The sequence below is a fragment of the Alternaria infectoria genome, assembly GCF_024043175.1.
Source record: "Alternaria infectoria strain BMP 0036 chromosome Unknown scaffold_19, whole genome shotgun sequence".
Classification (NCBI taxonomy): Eukaryota; Fungi; Ascomycota; class Dothideomycetes; order Pleosporales; family Pleosporaceae; genus Alternaria; species Alternaria infectoria.
The window spans coordinates 384,506-402,694 of record NW_026250708.1 but is presented as its reverse complement, the minus strand read 5'-3'; the positions used below and the strand labels follow the sequence as shown (position 1 = coordinate 402,694).

The 18,189-nt window shown below is 54.0% G+C and overlaps 3 protein-coding genes across 3 annotated transcripts; all 3 read right to left on the bottom strand.

The window, feature by feature from the left end:
• Nucleotides 1–1,133: 1,133 nt before the first annotated feature.
• Nucleotides 1,134–3,035, bottom strand: J4E92_008901 (uncharacterized protein; the record flags this gene model as incomplete). Its single annotated transcript, XM_051500250.1, has 1 exon — nucleotides 1,134–3,035. The coding sequence occupies one exon, from the start codon at nucleotides 3,033–3,035 to the stop codon at nucleotides 1,134–1,136; it is 1,902 nt and encodes a 633-aa protein (XP_051349638.1).
• Nucleotides 3,036–8,304: 5,269 nt separating this feature from the next.
• On the bottom strand, nucleotides 8,305–10,317 carry J4E92_008900 (uncharacterized protein; the record flags this gene model as incomplete). Its single annotated transcript, XM_051500249.1, has 2 exons — nucleotides 8,305–10,124; nucleotides 10,176–10,317. 2 exons carry the CDS (start codon nucleotides 10,315–10,317, stop codon nucleotides 8,305–8,307), a joined length of 1,962 nt encoding a protein of 653 aa, XP_051349637.1.
• Nucleotides 10,318–14,661: 4,344 nt separating this feature from the next.
• On the bottom strand, nucleotides 14,662–16,386 carry J4E92_008899 (uncharacterized protein; the record flags this gene model as incomplete). Its single annotated transcript, XM_051500248.1, has 2 exons — nucleotides 14,662–16,214; nucleotides 16,374–16,386. 2 exons carry the CDS (start codon nucleotides 16,384–16,386, stop codon nucleotides 14,662–14,664), a joined length of 1,566 nt encoding a protein of 521 aa, XP_051349636.1.
• Nucleotides 16,387–18,189: the final 1,803 nt, after the last annotated feature.

The following is an 18,189-nucleotide window of genomic DNA, read 5'->3' as shown; positions in this document are numbered from 1 at the left end:
CGTTTTCCTGCTCTATAGCCAAGCGTTGTAGAGCTTACACGAACCCGACAGCCTGTTAGCGTGTAGACATGCGCCGAGGTAGAGAGCAAATTATGTTGGTTATCGGTGTGCATGTCGCTTTCTCAGCACCTCGCGTGTATGTATGTGTATGTGTGGATGACGGATGACAGACGGCAGCGGAGTACACCGCTGCGTTATGGTTGTCATGTCTTGGCGGCTTCAGATACTTGGAGTAGGTCGCCGATATCCGGGTCTCTCTTCCAATTACTTCGCCTTTTTCATAGTGTTCGGGATGTCTCACTGGTTGCTTCATTTTATTCAGCACTATCAACAATACACGTGCGGTGATGCTTGGGTCACCAGTGTCGGGATTTGGCGGGTTGCTCTCGATACGAGTTTGTACTGTTGAAGCTCGCGAGTAATTTACATTGGTGCGTTCTACTCGCCAGGCGTGAGATACTGTACTCTGACGTCGATCGTGATGCTTGAAGTTATCTGCGTATGCACTATCAAGTTGCCGATATGCAGCGCGGCATCCCGTTCGAAGATCAAAGCAAAGAAGACGTCAGACCAGTATTGTTGTTTGCTTCTTCCGTGTGGGGTAGTGGAGTAGCCGCCCCTGTCCTTTAGCACTATCATGATAGCGTATACTGCACCCGCATGCACATCATTCACATCTCAGAAGAACACATGAACGAAACGCAAAAGCAACATCACTTTCCAGTCCCCAGAAGAACTACTCTTGAGTCATTGCAAAGCAAGCATCATTGGTGGAACAACCCATCCCTTTCAGAAAAAAAGGTAACATTGTCGATCCCACCCCATTACCATCCCCACACACACCTCCATCGAGCCAACTAACAACATACGTCTAACCATATCGCGTAATCCTACTTTCCATTGTATCCAAAAGCAGTAACGAATGTGACCGTTTCCTTCTTTCGCAGGTTCCCAAAGGGGAACGAGCATACTACCAAGCTATACCGCTTCCAGCGACGACCGCAATGCCTGTTTCTGATGAGATGTGACAAGACCCGCTTTCGTTGTGGTACGTCGGTACCGAACTGAACAACCACGTACCCGCCCACACCTGTGTGGCAGCTGTCACAGCGGATGCGGTCTAGCCCGTCAGCTTAGCCACGCGCGGTAGCGGTGCTGGATGCCACACCCACGCTGACGGCACTGTCACTGCGCGTTCTGGAGTGGTGATTCGAGCCGGTGGACGAGTGCCTCTTCTCCTTGCGGACCGTGGTGCGCTGGCGTACGGTATTGCTGACCTTCCGTTCGGTTCCGGTCACGACCCGCGCGTTGGGTAAGGCTGCATCCACGTCGACGTCGTTTGCGTTGGAGCGAGGGCTTTCCTTCTTCGATACGTTCTGCGTGTTTGCTGTGCGGTTGCTGCTCTTGCCAATGCACGTCTTGTTGGTAGCGCCGCTGGCTGTCGTCTTGCCTGCACCGTCGTATGGCTGGCAGAAGCAAATCCGCAGTATGTGCCCGGCAAGCGGTCCGAGGACCCCTACTTCGCGCCGAGCTGTGGGTTGACGGGGGTGTACTCGTTTCTTTCTAGGTCTGGCTGTAGCCTCACCTGCGCAGCTTCGGGGCATGCTAACGTATGCGGTTGCTGCGGCTCTACGGTTCGCAGCCTTTCGCTTGCGAAGGACCCTTCCTTTTCCAGACGAGGTGCAACTTGCGATGATGGCCGTGATCAATCGGGCTCTGTGGAACCTCGCCTCATATTTGAGGTCCTCGGCGAATGATCGAGCTGATCTGCGAGGTTTGTAGCGCGGGCGTACATTCAGCTTCTCGTACGAATGACGCGGTCTGGAGCAAGGCGCAAGACGTTCGGTTTGCGCTATGCCGTCACAGCCTTGAACTAACGGTGCAGGCAAGATGAACGAGTCTATGGAGGCAACCGTAGAGTCGATCTGCGACTGCTCAGGGCGTTTGTAGTTGTGATGGAAACGTAGGTGCATAGGGAGCGGAACCGAGGATGTGGGTGGTGTGGTCATTGGCCTCAAAGAGGGCCTTGGGGGTGGCAGGCATGTCGTTGTCGGGAACGCACGATAGGTTGCAGGTGTGGTTTTGTTATCGTAGTACGATGTGGTTGCAGTGGGTGAGCCGCTGAAGTCCGAAGCGCTCGTAGTGCCTGGCGTCGAACTACCCTCTGGCTGGATAAGATTGCCGGACGGCGAGAAGAATGAAATCTTCGGTGTGTCGTAGTTGGGGCGAACGATGCCCGATGCTGCAGCTATTGGTAGTAAAGACGTCAATGCGGATGAGGTGATTGAGCGACGCGTAGGTTCTGCCTCAGCAACTTGATCCGGCTCCGGAGGTGACTCAGAGAGTGAAGCTTGCCGTTCTAGCTCGGCCATCTGCGGAGTGAACCATACTGGCGCGATAGGTGTGGGCGAACGCGAGGGACGCACTGGATGAGGGAAGTCGTGCTGAAGGTCGACATCGACACCAACTACTGTTCCCGAGTAGGAAGTGGACATGGTACTACAGAAGCTCGCATTGTGACTAGCCTCAGTCGCGTGGTCATGCTCTGTGAGTGAATGGTTGTTCTTACCTGCACCATAAAATGTGTGTCCAGCTGAGATAGTGTTGTTGGCCTCGTTTGACAGCGTTGGTACTCTAGCGCTACCGCCATCGTGCGCCCCATCGCGTGCTTCCGGGTACACAAGACGCACAGAAGAGGACCGTTCACGCGGGCGGACTGTAGCCGACGGTGGTAATAGCTTTGACACGGCTCCAAATGCCGTTTGCGACTCGAGCGTATACGGGTCGACGTCAGAATTGGGGACTATCGCATGAGCTGAGAAACTAGGATCAGCCATGGATGACTGCCCGTTTCTGGCCTGATTCTCTGAAGCTAACGCTTTAGTCGCGCTTAGGGCCTGGGATGCAGTAGGGAAACGATATGGCGTGTCAAATGTGTCATCGCCCAGTTGAGACATGTCAGATGCCTGCAATTGACTTTGTAGGCTATCCTCGCTCGCACCCGGCCGATCGCTATGGTTCTCAACGAGCGACATCTGCGTCGAGGACGACCTAGACCGGGTTCTCGAGGCAGCTCGAACATTGTGTATAACGCCACGAAAGAAGCTTTTGACATTGCTGGTATTAGCGTCGGAGTCGGCCTTGCCATTCCGATGGGTAATAGATTGCGATGGCTTAAGACTGGGAAACGCGGATGGGATTGCGGCATCATCAGCCCGGAACGAGTTGCTGTAATCCTTGCACAAGGGCACATCGTGTGTATTGCTTGGTGCTTTCAACAGATGCCCTCGCTGCACATCTTCTGTGATGCGCTGGAGAACATGTTCTTCTGGTGTGTATGAGATTCTGTGTGACGAGCGCGTCGGCGAGGCATTTTCCACCACACGGAGTGAAGGGAAGCGGCCCACGCTGAGGAGGGAGCCATGTGAGTTTAGCGTCGAGTAAGAACCTTGCTCCACAATAGTGGCTAGAGGCGCGCCATTGGAGCGATTTGCGAGCCGAACGGCAAGATTGTAGGGAACGCCTCGAGCTCTGGCCTGCTGCTGATATTCCATGGCGTGCTGCATATCTCCGGTCCCGGTAATATCGTGGCAGGCATAATCATCGTGATCTTGTGCGATGTAATGCCGATCGCGCCCTTGGCCTTGCGTTTGCGGTTGCATTTGCGACGAGCTCGTACCTAGGAAAGCTCTGTAATAGGCGAACGGATCCGGCTGCATGGCATGGGTCGATCGGAAGGACGGAGTGGCGTGGGTCTCGTTCAACGGATCTGATGGAGCTGGACCACATATTGGTTCCTGGCCGTTGCTGCGGTCTAGTAGACTGGCGTCGCGGGGCTGTGCTGTAGGCATGATGCTCATGTCCTGTCATCGATATTGTCAAAGATGAGATCCGATCGATGCTAGATCATAATGTGCATGAGTGTGGGACCCTGCTGATAGCAGAGCAACTTTGTTTGTGCGCCGCAGGGCATCCTGGGAAGTAGCAGGCCTTCCGCAGCGCCCTTTCCGAGATTGTATTGTTTAGGCAGGAGCAGCCATGACCTGCTCCTGTGCAACCGCCCTGTCGTATCTCGTGGCGGCTCATTCACCACTCGGAGGGCATGACCACGGCCATGGTATTCGCCGACTAAAGTCTCCCGAATCGTATGACCATTGCAGTCCGCCTAGGAGACAGCTCCAGTGTTTTCTGTCCTAGCGAAGGGAACATGTTCGACGCGGCTGTGTGCGGAGGGCCATCCAATCAAAATGCTCTGTACTCGCAGCCCCTAAGCCCCACGACCCTTCCTGGAATTGGCGATGATGCGCAAAAGCAAAACTGTTGCTGTGCTTCTTCGACCTCAACGTCGGACCCTCCCGTACGCAAGTACATCGCTCCAACTTGCTCGTGGCGGTTGCTCCTGCATGCAGACCCTATGCCCCAGCCTGCCTATCTTTGGCTAGCGCCGCTGTGAGATCATGACCCTTATTCATGGACAAAGTGCTCATCCAAAATTGATTGCACAAGCAGGTGATTAGCGAAGGATTCGAAGATCACCTACGCATGCCGCAAATGGCTCCATCAAGAATGCTGGTTTTGCATAGCTTCCATAGCCTCTGTTCACAGGCTGCACAATCAGAGTCTAATGATCGGCAAAACAAGCCGGGTCCGTACAATCAGGCCGGCGACGGGATCAAGTGGGTCGTGCCGCTTACATTGTATACAATGCGTTGGGAGACGAAACGGTGCACTAATCCAGGTTCGCCGATACGGAAAGCAGGCTGGCTAGTTTGACGCAGTCTCCACACAAGCGACGTACTTAAGGCTGGGGTAGCGATGAGTTGGCCAGGTTCACCATGGACCTTGTAACCTATCACGGTCGTGACAATTATAGAGCTCTGTTCCGAGCACATGTGGCTTGTCGTACGTCTTCTTCTCCATGTACCTTCATCCATTGTTGACAAAGTCCCAGGATAGCCTGGCAAGATTGAACTGCAGAAGCGACTTCCAGCTCACACCATCCACGAGCTCTCAGAGCTACTGCAGCAGCAGATTGGATACGGAAAAGCCGCCGTTTATCCATCACCGATGTAACGGAAGGTAACAAGCGATATGTCACCTATGCGATCCATTCGGTCGGTGCGAGTGCGCTGAGAATACTGAAAATAGACACGGGATGTGTCTCGTTGTCGTCAACCTATGAGCCAGCATGATGACGGTAAGCAAGGGGTAACTTTTCCAGGTAGCTGACCGGTACTGACCTTCGGCAAGTTCAATTCGTGGTGGTCGCCAGCCGTGCGCTCGCTGTAGACTCGTTTGGCTCGGGCTTAGCCCGGCTAGAGGAGGCTGCACGACGCGGCAAAGCCTTCCATTGCTTCCAGAAGCTGTACGATTTGGTACATGTTCGATGAACAAGATCCGCCCAGCAGCGAAATGTGCATTTTTCTCAGTCTAGACACACGGTTGTGAGACTGCTCACACCTGTCCGGTCAATTGTGCTGAGTCAACTTCCATGCTTCAGTGGTGAGTGTTATCGAGCCCTGGAAAACGCCCTTAAGCCAGGCTTACTGATCACATTGAATTTCTGTCCGTTGCCCTGCACTTGACGGCGATCCTTACCTCCAGTAGCTGAGGGCGGACACAATAAGTATCACGCTGGGCCGTTGTTGACAGCTGGATGGCCTTTGGGCATCTTGAGAATTCAAGTAACTTGAATGTCTAGCCTAGGGTGTGATTTGTCGACCTGTAGAATGGAGTGGATTATTGATCTCACGTAGAGACATGACTCAGTTCGGGCCGTGCTTTCTTGCACCCACGCTCTCCAAGTGTGATGCTCTTCTTCGAGCGCCTTTGGTCCGCAGGAGCTGGGCGTGACGAGCCGAGCTCCATTCACTCCGCCCAATGCGCCACGCTCGTGAGCCATGTAGTCGTGCTCCGCGCTTGGGTGGCATTGGCTGGTCAGAAAGTCTTCGAAGCAGCCATCTCCCTGCCGACCGTGGATGCTTGTCGTATTCCTGTCTGACCAGCGCTCAAGTCCGTCGACCTGATTCTCGGGATTGCATCAGGTCCTCGACTCACCGGCCCGATGATCGCAGTGCGGATGTTGTTTTGTCGTCAGGCTAAGCTACACTATCGCTGATTTAGCTAGCGCCAACAGGAGGGTATAATGATGTGGAGAGATCTACAGGTCATTATGAATCGCTGCACGCCCATGGATCTGAAGCTATGTCCTCGCAGCAAATCAGAACAGCGGTTTTCGACGCATCTACCTGCCGTTGCTGCACGGGAGGATACGCGAGACCCATGTGATCCACCCTGTCCACGTCAATAGATCGGCGCTGGCCAGGCATAACACCTAAGATTCGCTAGCTGCATGTGAAGCCACCTCGAGAGCATGGCGCCGGGGCCAGGCGAGTAAGGGTGGGAAATGGGTATTTCTCGAATCAGATCTCCATTATCTCATAATGTGGCGTATGCGCCGTGTCACAGCGGAAGGAAAGAGGACGGGACGGACCTTGATTGTCACATGACAGCGACTCCATAAGATCTTCCTGCACGGCTGTCGACCCCAGATATAAGACAAAGAGACCTGACTTTCTGTTTCCCATTTCTAATTTCACCTGAGCTGCTCTTTTCGTACCATTGGCGTGATGAACGATCCTATTAGGGAACGTCGCCATATCATGACCCAGCCGCCTCTTTCCCAGAGCGCCAGCAAGAGCGAGCTTTGCAATCGACTTAAACTCAGTGAGAGTACACACAGACTGCTTCTCGTAAGTATTCGCCTGACAATAGAAGGCCGTCCGCTAACCCACACGCCCTCCGTAGGCCGAAGCTGTCGCTGCCAGAAACGCATTGAGCTCAAACCGCTACAATTTGACCGAGCAATCGAGGGCAGACCCCTCTGTAGCAGAACCATATAGATGGGACGAGTTGTCGGAAACGTCGAAACATCTGCATATTTTGATGATCGTACGCGATGCTTGCGCGGAAACAAGACCGTATTATGACATCGGTCGTTACATGCTTCATGTCAACGAAGAGAACTGGGTCGCGAGATGGTACCTCTGGCATAGCTTCCGTTACAGGTAGGTCGACTAAGGTTGTCGTGCAGCTGGGCTCGACACTGATCTTTGCAGAGACAACCGACCGAGGGAGCGAGTTCCTAATAACAACGGTACGTGTATTTTTGAGTCGATGAATAGATGTTCTGTTCGGTATCTGGTGCAGGTTAACTAACGGATAGTAGGAAACAAACCATACTATGATCCCGCACGCGACCATTACAACGGACGACAGCCCTAGCTTTCAACACCAGGAACACGTATACTTGCGACGGCATCTGTTTTTGTAGATGTTGTAGGTGTCGCGTAGGTTCGGTCCATGTTGGATGATGTAGGTGTTGCGGTTTCGGTCTACTCAGAGGATCTGTTTGCTCTTCGGGTGTGTTTCATCCAACCGTGCCCTTCGTTTTCTGGTTTTAATACTTGGTTAAGACTTTTCCTTTCGAGTTTCGATGTTTCGGTATTGCTGGTCGCAATAAACGCTCATTCCAATTTCGGTTGTTGTTGGCCGCAGTTGTTCCTGCGTTTCAGGAATTGATGACGTCCTCTCTTGCTTTGCGTGCTCTTCTGCATGCGCGACATGTCTTCATGTTACCCCAATATTCATGCCCTCAGTTGCTGCATCCAAGCTGCGCCGTATCATACCGCAAAGAAACGAAGTGAGGATGAGGTTGTGAAAGAAATGTGCCTCGTCGAGTTACTCAATAAGTGGGGCCTCTCCCAGGTCAGGGGTCCAGTGCCTGCCGAAGCAGCCCGGGCTGGTAAGAAGACATTCACTTTGGCAGGTGCGATGGACCGGCGGTACTGTGCACTTATCAAGCATTGCGAGCCTTCAGTTAGCGGTGTAGAGATTCTGCTGATATTACTTCGTGTTAAGATACATGATCCGAAAATTGTCGGCGTCTATGCACCTTCCGACCCGATGAGGTATTGATCACACATGTGGTTTGTAGCTTTCAGCATCACTTTCGGTCATGGCGGACCATTTTCGTGGAGCGCGTGTAGATCATTGCGGATTTGCGCAATAACCGACGTAGATGGCTGTTGGATAGACATGGGCATTCCCAACATCAATTGCCTCACTGACTACAATTATCATGTATCTCCGGAAAGAATCTGTGTATTTCAAAGCATGGCCTGCAATTGTTTCACGAAAATACCTAGCGGTCGTCCGATCGGCACAAGCCCTGTTTCCCAAACGCCTTCGCTATGCAAATCAGAAGGATCTTCAGCTTTTTAAAAGTACAGCACGAACATGCGATCAAGCAGTCGCGGCCGCTGTGCTGCGTGCAACTTGTTCCTGGAGAGCTTTTTTGTATTGACTCCGCGCAGCGTCGATTGCTCGAATCAAAGGGTCCACAACTTGGTTGACGGCCTTCGCGCCTCCTCTGATAGCTCCGGGGTCGAACTTCCTCTTCTTCCTCTCTCGCTGGTTGGCGAACTCATTCTCTTTCCGTGCATGCTCGATTCTTGCTTCGCGCTCTGCTTCTGCCATATCGGCTACCGCCTTGATACGGTCGAGCGATTTGTCAAGCGTCTCGATGAGACGCGCAATCTCGCCCGCGCGGTCGGGGTCTCCTGAGTAGAACACGGCCCAGAAGTAGTGCAAGAACTCGACCGTCGTGTTATGGGTCATGGTGAGATTCTCTAGAACCCCTTCCGATACGTGAAGCTCCTTTGCCCGCTCGCTGGTGGGAATGGCTTTGGATGACGTGTAGTCATCGTTGTGTAGATGGCGTTTCCTCACAGCCGCAATGATCTGCGAGGATGCTGCACTTCGCGAGGATTTACTGCCAACTTTGGTCTTCTTGGGGACCGACTCCTCCTCGTCACTACTACTCTCATCATCGATATCGATCGTAGAATGGAGATCAACGCGCGAAAGCTGGCCGTCGCCGCCGAACTTGCGAAGATCCTGCTGTAACGTCGAGAGGGCCTGTGCAGGAGTACGCTTGGTGTAGGTCGCAGCACTGGTTGAGGTGTGCACGCTCTGGCCAGCGGAGAAGAACCGGCTTTGATCCTGTACGCGGAGAACGACCCTGTTGTCGTCATCTGCACGCTGTAGATCCCGCAACTGCAGCTCTTTGTATGTCTCTTCATCGACTCCGACGGGTCCATGCCGACCTCCATCCGAAGGTGGCACTTCTTTCATCATCTTCTCGCTCATGCGATTCAAAACTCGGAGGATGGGCGCCTTCTCATAATTGGTCGGGTTCATGGTCCAGTCGGGCCGGTTACCTTGTTTCTGGCTATGGTTCTGTTCATTTGCCTCGATGTTGATGAAGTTAGGGATGGAAGCTGCAAGCAGATCCTGGTTGTCTGTTGTCTCATCGTAAGACAGATACTTGTCGAGCTTAGGATCAAGCACGTCCTTTTCTTGGATGCGCTCACCCTTGAGCTTCTTCATCAAGCGACTGTGGAAAAACCTCTCCCAGAAGTCACCCTCGCTCAACTGGGGCACGTTCTCATTGTAAGCCTTTTGGACGATTGGATGCTGCCTGAACAAGAGCTCAATCTGCTCTTTAGTTAAGCTTAGCATGAGGGTGCCGTTGACAGACTTTGATTTGATGACGGACAGCACGTTGTAAGTTCCTGTAGCCTGCGACTTTTCCGTTGCGTGAGATCTCAACATGTGCACGCGTGTAGACCAAAACTGCATAGAAAACTGCAAGACACCGACGGAATCAGGCTTCTCCGCAAGCGCTCGGTCGAAGCGTTGACGAAGGGCTGGATTTGAATTGAGAAGCGACATCTGAAGCGTTGTATCCGCAAGCAGCTTCGCGTCATCGTAGTTTGCCTCGTTGTCTTTGCCACCAGCAGTCACAGTCTGCGCCATAGCGATGGCAGCTGAGGCGCTGCTGTCCCCACCATCCTTGCTACCAGCAGCAGGAGCCGGAGACGGAGCGCTCTGCTGTTTGGAGGCCTCGATCCATTTGCGCAATAGACTGGTTATGTTCTGCTGGTCGTCGCGAGCGGTAGCGGAGGTGAATGTAAGGGTGTGGTTGCCAGCTAGGGGCGCTGGCTCGGGTACGACGATTTTTATGGAGGCCTTGGCAGCGGTCGCGGGCGTCTGTTGGAGGTCTAGAGAGTGTCAGTGGTGTATAGCGTCTTTCTCGTGAGGCCTCGACGTACTGCCTATATCTGCTATGGCTATGGACCACGGAGCAGGCGCATTGGCCGCGCCACTGGTCGACTTCCAGGACACCGTCTTGCCATCCGCAGACACGGCGACCCTGCCGTTATCCTTCTTGTACTGGGCAGCGGCGTCGGCCATGATGGCGGGGTGTAATGTCGCGACGATCAGTGAGGCGTGCCTGGCTTGAGGCTGACGCGGTGCTAGCTTGTCTGGGCTTCCCCAGATTCACGCGTCGCACGTGACTACGCATTAGCGAACGGCATGGCAGCCGCTGAGGCTCAGGCAAGGCTGTACCCTACTCCAAAACTCAATTCGACGTTCAGCTGGAATGCATCTTTTGTTTGATGGGTTTGGCTATGTGGCCTCTTCATCTCCTCGCCCACTTCAGAACGCGTGTCTGCAAACATGGCGCATGGCTCGCATCAGCCAAGAGAAGTAACACATCAGGCGCAACGGATACATATCCGTGCCATGCAGCGTCAGAAGCCGTCAGAGGCTGCATGCGAGTTACATAAGGCCTGCCCTGCTATTGGCTGGTGGTGCGAGAACACTGGATGAGCGACCACTTCGTCATATCGCAGCGCCGCCGGGACCAGCAAAGAGTACCACTGCAAGCCTGCACAGGTCTGCAGACTATATTTGGAGAACAACAAGCAAACGAGAAGATGCGGTGTTCATATAGACTTCACGGTGTTCGGTCGCTCCCTTGAATGTGGTGGGTGGTGACCGGTCAGAAATCCCGCGATCCATGATACGCGCTAGGCCGGAACACGGGGCCTGTCCTGGCTGCATCAACTTCTACTGCGTGCGACGCTTAACTTCGACTGCACATTGCTACAGCTGAGGCTTTTCTTCTTCTCATCGTCGTCCGTTTGGATGTCACCCATCCCTACCTCCGCTTTGTTAATCTAATCCCCGTCATGTTGCGCAACACCCTGCGCCAGTGCTGCTCCCGCCAGCTCCAGTGCGCCCCGGCGAGAGCATCCTTCTCGAGCCTCGCACAGCCCTCTCGAACCGCTCTCTCGACATGTCGCCGCCCGCTCGCCGTGACGCAGCGCCGCCAGTATGCCGTGTCGTCGGAAGACACCAACAAGGGCGTTGTGCGTGCCTCCCAGCCAGACCCTCAAACTCTTCGACCCATAGCTAACAATGACGGCATAGGACCCCAACGACTCGTTCCTCCAGGGCAACACGGCCAACTACATCGATGCCATGTACATGCAGTGGAAGCAGGACCCCGCCAGCGTCCACTACTCATGGCAGGTCTACTTCCACAACATGGAGTCCGGCGACATGCCCGTGTCGCAAGCCTTCCAACCGCCGCCAAACATCATGAGCTCGCCCCAGGGCGGCGCCGCGAACAGGCCCGGCATGGGCATGGCTTCCGCCGAGGGTACCGACGTCATGAACCATCTCAAGGTGCAACTGCTCGTCCGAGCCTACCAGGCCCGCGGTCACCACAAGGCCAAGATCGACCCGCTGGGCATCCGCTCCGAAGCTGAGCAGTTCGGATACAGCAAGCCGCGCGAACTCGAACTGTCACATTACAACTTCACCGAGAAGGACCTGGAACAAGAGATTGAATTGGGTCCTGGTATCCTCCCACGCTTCAAGACCGAGTCCCGCAAGAAGATGAAGTTGAAGGAGATCATCGACGCCTGCGAACGCCTCTACTGCGGCTCTTACGGAGTCGAATACATCCACATCCCGGATAGGGAGCAGTGCGACTGGCTTCGTGAGCGCATCGAGGTCCCCACACCTTTCAAGTACTCCGTCGACGAGAAGCGCCGCATTCTGGACCGCCTGATCTGGGGTACCAACTTCGAAGCTTTCCTGGCCACCAAATACCCCAACGACAAGCGATTCGGTCTTGAGGGAGGTGAGAGTTTGATTCCCGGAATGAAGGCCCTCATCGACCGAAGTGTCGATTTTGGTGTCAAGGACATCGTCATTGGCATGCCGCATCGTGGTCGTCTCAACGTGCTCTCCAATGTCGTCCGAAAGCCCAACGAGTCCATCTTCAGTGAATTTGCCGGTACTGCCGAGGCCAACGAAGAGGGCTCTGGTGACGTCAAATACCACTTGGGCATGAACTTCGAGCGCCCCACCCCATCCGGAAAGCGCGTACAGCTGTCTCTTGTCGCCAACCCGTCCCATCTCGAGGCCGAAGACCCCGTCGTACTAGGAAAGACCCGCGCCATTCTGCACTACAACAATGACGAGAAGGAAGGTTCCAGCGCCATGGGTCTGCTCTTGCACGGTGACGCCGCTTTCGCCGGTCAGGGTATAGTATACGAGACTATGGGCTTCCACCAGCTCCCCAGCTACCACACTGGCGGTACTATTCACATCATCGTGAACAACCAGATTGGTTTCACTACGGATCCTAGGTTCTCCCGTTCGACTCCTTACTGCTCTGATATCGCCAAGGCAATTGATGCGCCCGTTTTCCACGTTAACGGTGACGATGTCGAGGCCCTCAACTTCGTCTGCCAGTTGGCAGCTGACTTCCGCGCCGAGTTCAAGAAGGATGTGGTTATCGACATGGTTTGCTACCGAAAGCAGGGTCACAACGAGACTGACCAGCCCTTCTTCACCCAGCCTCTCATGTACAAGAAGATCTCAGAACAACCCCAAACACTGGACATCTACACCAAGAAGCTGCTCGACGAGAAGACCTTCACCAAGGAGGACATTGACGAGCACAAGGCTTGGGTCTGGGGTATGCTAGATGAGAGCTTCAACCGCAGCAAGGACTACGTACCAAACTCCAAGGAATGGCTTACTTCGGCCTGGAACGGCTTCAAGTCGCCCAAGGAGCTTGCGGAAGAGGTCCTGCCCCATCTGCCAACCGCCATCGAGGAGACTCAACTGAAGCACATTGCTGAGAAGATCGGCGGCGCGCCGGAGGACTTCAATGTACACAAGAACTTGAAGCGTATCTTGGCTGGCCGCACCAAGACTGTCATGGACGGCAAGAACATCGACATGGCTACCGCGGAAGCCTTGGCATTCGGAAGTCTGTGCATGGAAGGCCACCACGTCCGTGTCTCCGGACAGGATGTCGAGCGTGGAACTTTCTCTCAGCGCCATGCCGTGCTCCACGACCAGGAAACTGAGAAGACATACACACCTCTCCAGAACCTTGCCGAGGACCAAGCAACATTCACCATCTCCAACTCTTCGCTCAGCGAATACGGAGTGTAAGTTCATGCTGTTTCGATGTATTTTGCCGTAACTAATCACCTGTAGGCTTGGCTTCGAATACGGATACTCGCTATCATCACCCAACGCCCTCGTCATGTGGGAGGCTCAGTTCGGTGACTTCGCCAACACTGCCCAGGTCATCATCGATCAGTTCATTGCCTCTGGTGAAGTCAAGTGGCTTCAACGTTCCGGCCTCGTCATGAGCTTGCCCCACGGTTACGACGGTCAAGGTCCCGAGCACTCTTCTGGACGTATGGAACGCTACCTGCAGCTCTGCAACGAGGATCCCCGTATCTTCCCCTCGCCCGACAAGCTCGACCGTCAGCACCAGGACTGCAACATCCAGATTGCCTACACAACGAAGCCGTCTAACCTCTTCCATCTCCTCCGTCGCCAGATGAACCGTCAGTTCCGCAAGCCTCTCATCCTCTTCTTCTCCAAGTCGCTACTCCGTCACCCACTCGCTCGCTCCAACATTGAGGAGTTCACTGGCGACTCTCACTTCCAATGGATCATCGAAGACCCCGCGCACGCTAGCGGCGAGATTGAGTCGCATGAGGGCATCAACCGTGTCATCCTCTGCACAGGTCAGGTATACGCTGCGCTTGTTAAGGAGCGTGAGGCCCGCGGTGAGAAGGACGTTGCCATCACTCGTATCGAGCAGCTCAACCCCTTCCCCTGGCAACAACTGAAGGACAACCTGGACTCGTACCCCAACGCCCAGAACATCATCTGGTGCCAGGAAGAGCCCCTGAACGCCGGTGCCTGGTCATTCACCCAGCCCAGAATCGAGACTCTGCTCAACCAAACCGAGCACCACAACAGGCGTCACGTCATGTACGCTGGCCGCAACCCTAGTGCGTCGGTGGCCACTGGACTTAAGGTGTCACACAAGAACGAAGAGAAGGCCCTATTAGATATGGCTTTCACCGTAAAGCAGGACCACTTGAAGGGCGAGTGAACGCTGGATGAGGCGTGGAAAGGGCTAGTTGGTCATTGATTGCATTACTTTATTCCCATGATATGTATGTTTACAGCGTGTAGTCTCGTGTGCTGTCGTGGAAGCTAGATGTACTTCAATGACAGTCTGAACAAAACTTCTTTACTTCATACATTATCTTGCCGTCTACATGCCTTTCTGTGATTTTGGGTCGTATGTTTAACAAGATGCTCAGCTCTTTAGGCATGTATCATTGCATCCTATATGAACTTATGCTCACTCATAACCTACTGGGTATATACAGGCTGTACCCGGAAACAACTTCTACCACAACCTCAAGTAAGCAAATGCGGATTCCCCTGATACACAAAACTCGGCTTCCTGCGCGCCTTCAGCTCAGACCTCTCTCCGTCATCCCAGCCATCCCAAACGTTCGCCTCCTGCGGGCCTTCAACCTCACGGATATAGCCCAACGCACAGTCCTCGAATTGGACCTTAGGTTGCGCTGCGTAGAAAGTATCATAGCGATGTGACAAAGCTTGCTTGAGCGATCGGACCTTCCTGCCACTACCGTGTAGCACGCCCCAGGGATCTCTGCACGCTTCGCCCTTGCATGATTTAAGTACCATCATCAATGCGTCGATACGGTCGATGATGGCGGTGAAGGGGCGGCCTGCGATACGGTAGGTGTCACGTTTCGCTATGAGGTCCGCGTCTTCGTCGTCGAAGTAGTTTTCCAGCTGACCTGGGTCGAAGCGCATGTCGTAGTACTCCTTGTCGCCCGTACAGAAGACGGAGTAGTAGATGTTGTAGTCCTCACCGATGAGGCGAAGGCCTTTGTAGGTGTTGTTACGGATAGAGTGGAGGTAGCCACCCCAGTTTTGGTCGGGCGGATGATTCTCTTTCACCGGGTTGTCGTAGTGGCCCCATATGCCTTCGGGGATGGCTCGGCCCCAGTACTCGATGTTGATGTGTTCTTGACGTTCTGCAGATTCGGCAAGAAGGGTGTCTTCTTGTGACAGAGGCATGACGGAGCCATCGAAGTCTTCACGCAGACTCTGACCGGCGAGCTTCATGATGGTAGGGGCGAGATCGGTGTGGGAGCTGACAATGTCGGTGGTGTGGCCCTTCATTACACCAGGTCCACGCACGATGAGGGGAATGTGGATGTCGGTCTCGTAGCCACACTCCTTGCCAGCATGCAGGCGATGCTGACTTAGGTGGTACCCGTTGTCAGTGGTGTAGATGATGTATGTGTCTTCAAGAAGGCCCTTGTGCTCGAGAGTCTTCACAAGTTGCTCCACCATCTCGTCTACTGACTGAAGGGCACGAAGGCGGGAGCGTTGGAATTCGTCGTTATAGTCAATGACTGTGTCGTTGAGAAGTGGAAGTCTCTTGACCCATCCTGTGCCGCCCTGCTTCTTGGGATTGAAGTTGGCGTCGCGTGGGATCTTGTATTCGGTAAAGAGATGAGCATGTCGCTCTGCGTATTGAGGCAAATCCGCACTATACTCTTCGGTAGGCACAAGCTTCACGTTGCTATGGGGCGCGATAGGTGCAATGGTAAGGAACCAAGGCTCAGGGTGTTGCGTTGCCTCCTCGAGAAAGCCATACGCCTTCTCTGCAGTCACATCAGGCGAGTATTGACCCTTGTAGCTTATGGGTGGTCCACCGTTACGACTCATGTGCGCGTTGTAGTATTCGTACGTATAGGGGTCGAGGATGAAGTCGGAACCGTTGTATCCGCCGGCGTAGGGTGCGTTGTAATTGTCAACAGAGTGGTGGTTCCACAGCTTGCCAGAGTAGTATGTGTTGTAGCCAGCATTCTGCATCCATACTGGGAGGTAGTCATCGTTGATGCCTTCGCGAACGACCTTTGGGTAGCCACCTGAGACGTGTTAATGAGGCTGGCATAATACGCGGAGGTGACTGCTAACCGTAAGGGGCAAAGACGTCAGTCACGTTGGTGTTGTGGGCAGCTCTGCCAGTCCAGAGGTTTACGCGGGAAGGGCAACACAGCGCAACCGTACAGAAATGGTTCGCATACAGTGTGCCTTCATGGAGTAGATACTTTTGCAAGAATGGCATGTGCTCCTGTTCTTTGTAAGCTATTGTTACCTCAGATAACCCGAGATGTACGAACCAATGACTTCATGTGCCAATCTTGATCATCTGTCAAGATGAAGAGGATATTTGGCTGCTTCGCTGCTGCGCAGTGCAGTGCCGACGAGAGCACTGCATAATGGAACAACTTGAGGAGCTTCATGGTCGCAGGCCGTTATCGAAGCTGACAACTGAACCGGGTGAAATGTGCCCTTATAAGGCATCATACGGTTAAACGCGCTCTCCCCGCGTCCAAACAGAGCCATGTTCAGGGTCGATGTTACCGCGTCGATACTGGGCTTGAAGACGAGGCCGGCGCCGTGACGCGTGAGTGCAGGACGCGGCCCCGGGGGTGGAGTTCATGGGTCGATGCATTGTCACGTAGCGCGACGCTAAACCTCGAGCACGAGCCTCACCCCACACCTGGCACCAGCCATCGCGGGAAATGTCTCCCTCGTGCTATCGTCTCCGCATTGCGTGCCCGGCTACGACGCAGCAAGCCGCGAACGCCAATCCTCTCGCGGCGATTCCTAACACGTCGCCGAGAATGCCGGCGCGCTCCTCCCATGGCTTCTCCACGTGGAAACTTCGTCACCGACGAGACACGCAGCCATGGACAGGACAGTGGCAAATATGAGTACCGAACAATTGTACCGAAAGAGGACATTCGACAGACTTAACCAAAGAGCTGCGAGAGCGCGGAAGAAGTCGCGTATAGCAGAGCTAGAAGAAGAGGTCGCTGATCTGAAGCGGCGCCTTACGCGCTCGGAAGGCCTCGTCAAACAGCTGCAGAACAATGAAACATGCCTTCGAGAGATCATCAATTCGGCGCGAGTGTCCCTTCAGATGGTCGATCACCACACAGTCTCACCATTTGATAGAGATGCGTCCTCACCATCGACTGGAGCAGTCCCAGACCCCTCCTCTGCTGAGGCCGGGCTCGACTTGTCGCAAACCTCAAGATCTCCCCCCACTAGTATTGGGGCCAATACGACGTTGAACTTCGCATCGCATTCACTATCTGCTGGCCTGAGCGATGGCTCAGCGACTATCGATGCTTCAGCTTACGGCGCAACGTCCACCGAGGGCGTGCTTTTGAGAGATGCAGATACTGGGCTGAGCCTAGAGCTGCCTATCAGTGCGGACGAGTCTCTTTTCAATATGTGGGATGGCACTTCGAGTAAGTCTCGCTATCGTGGACTGATCGGATATCAGCTAAATCCTTAGTCCTGGAACCAGACGCGAACAATACATACTCATTATCACTATTTGGCGCGAATGCAGCCCAGGACGGTGTCGGCATCCCAGGGGATTGGCCTTTCGCACCAGAGCTCCCGTTGTTAGACGTGGCTGGCACATCTTCACAGCCTCCGCCGTGGGAGCGACTGCCGCTTCATGCATCCGCCACCTGTCGGCTCGATTCTGTATTGCTGGAGATCATTGTTACCAGCCGTCAGCACGTGCAATCTTCTGGGCAGCTTCCAGAAAAGTCTTTCCCTAGCGTTCGGTCGTTGCTCAACCCTGCTACCCGCAATTCGCAGAATCCGATTTCGGATGCTCTAGGTCAGCACGGTAAGATAAGTATGGCAGTCAAGGGCTCAGCCGAAAGGGTTGCGTGTTTGTATTATATGAGCCTGTTGCTACGCTGGCTCATATCCCCCACAAAGCGCAATTATGAAGCCATGCCAGACTTCTTGAGGCCTGTAGAAGCCCAGCTAACAATACCCCATCCGATTTGGGTTGATACGATAGTTTGGTAA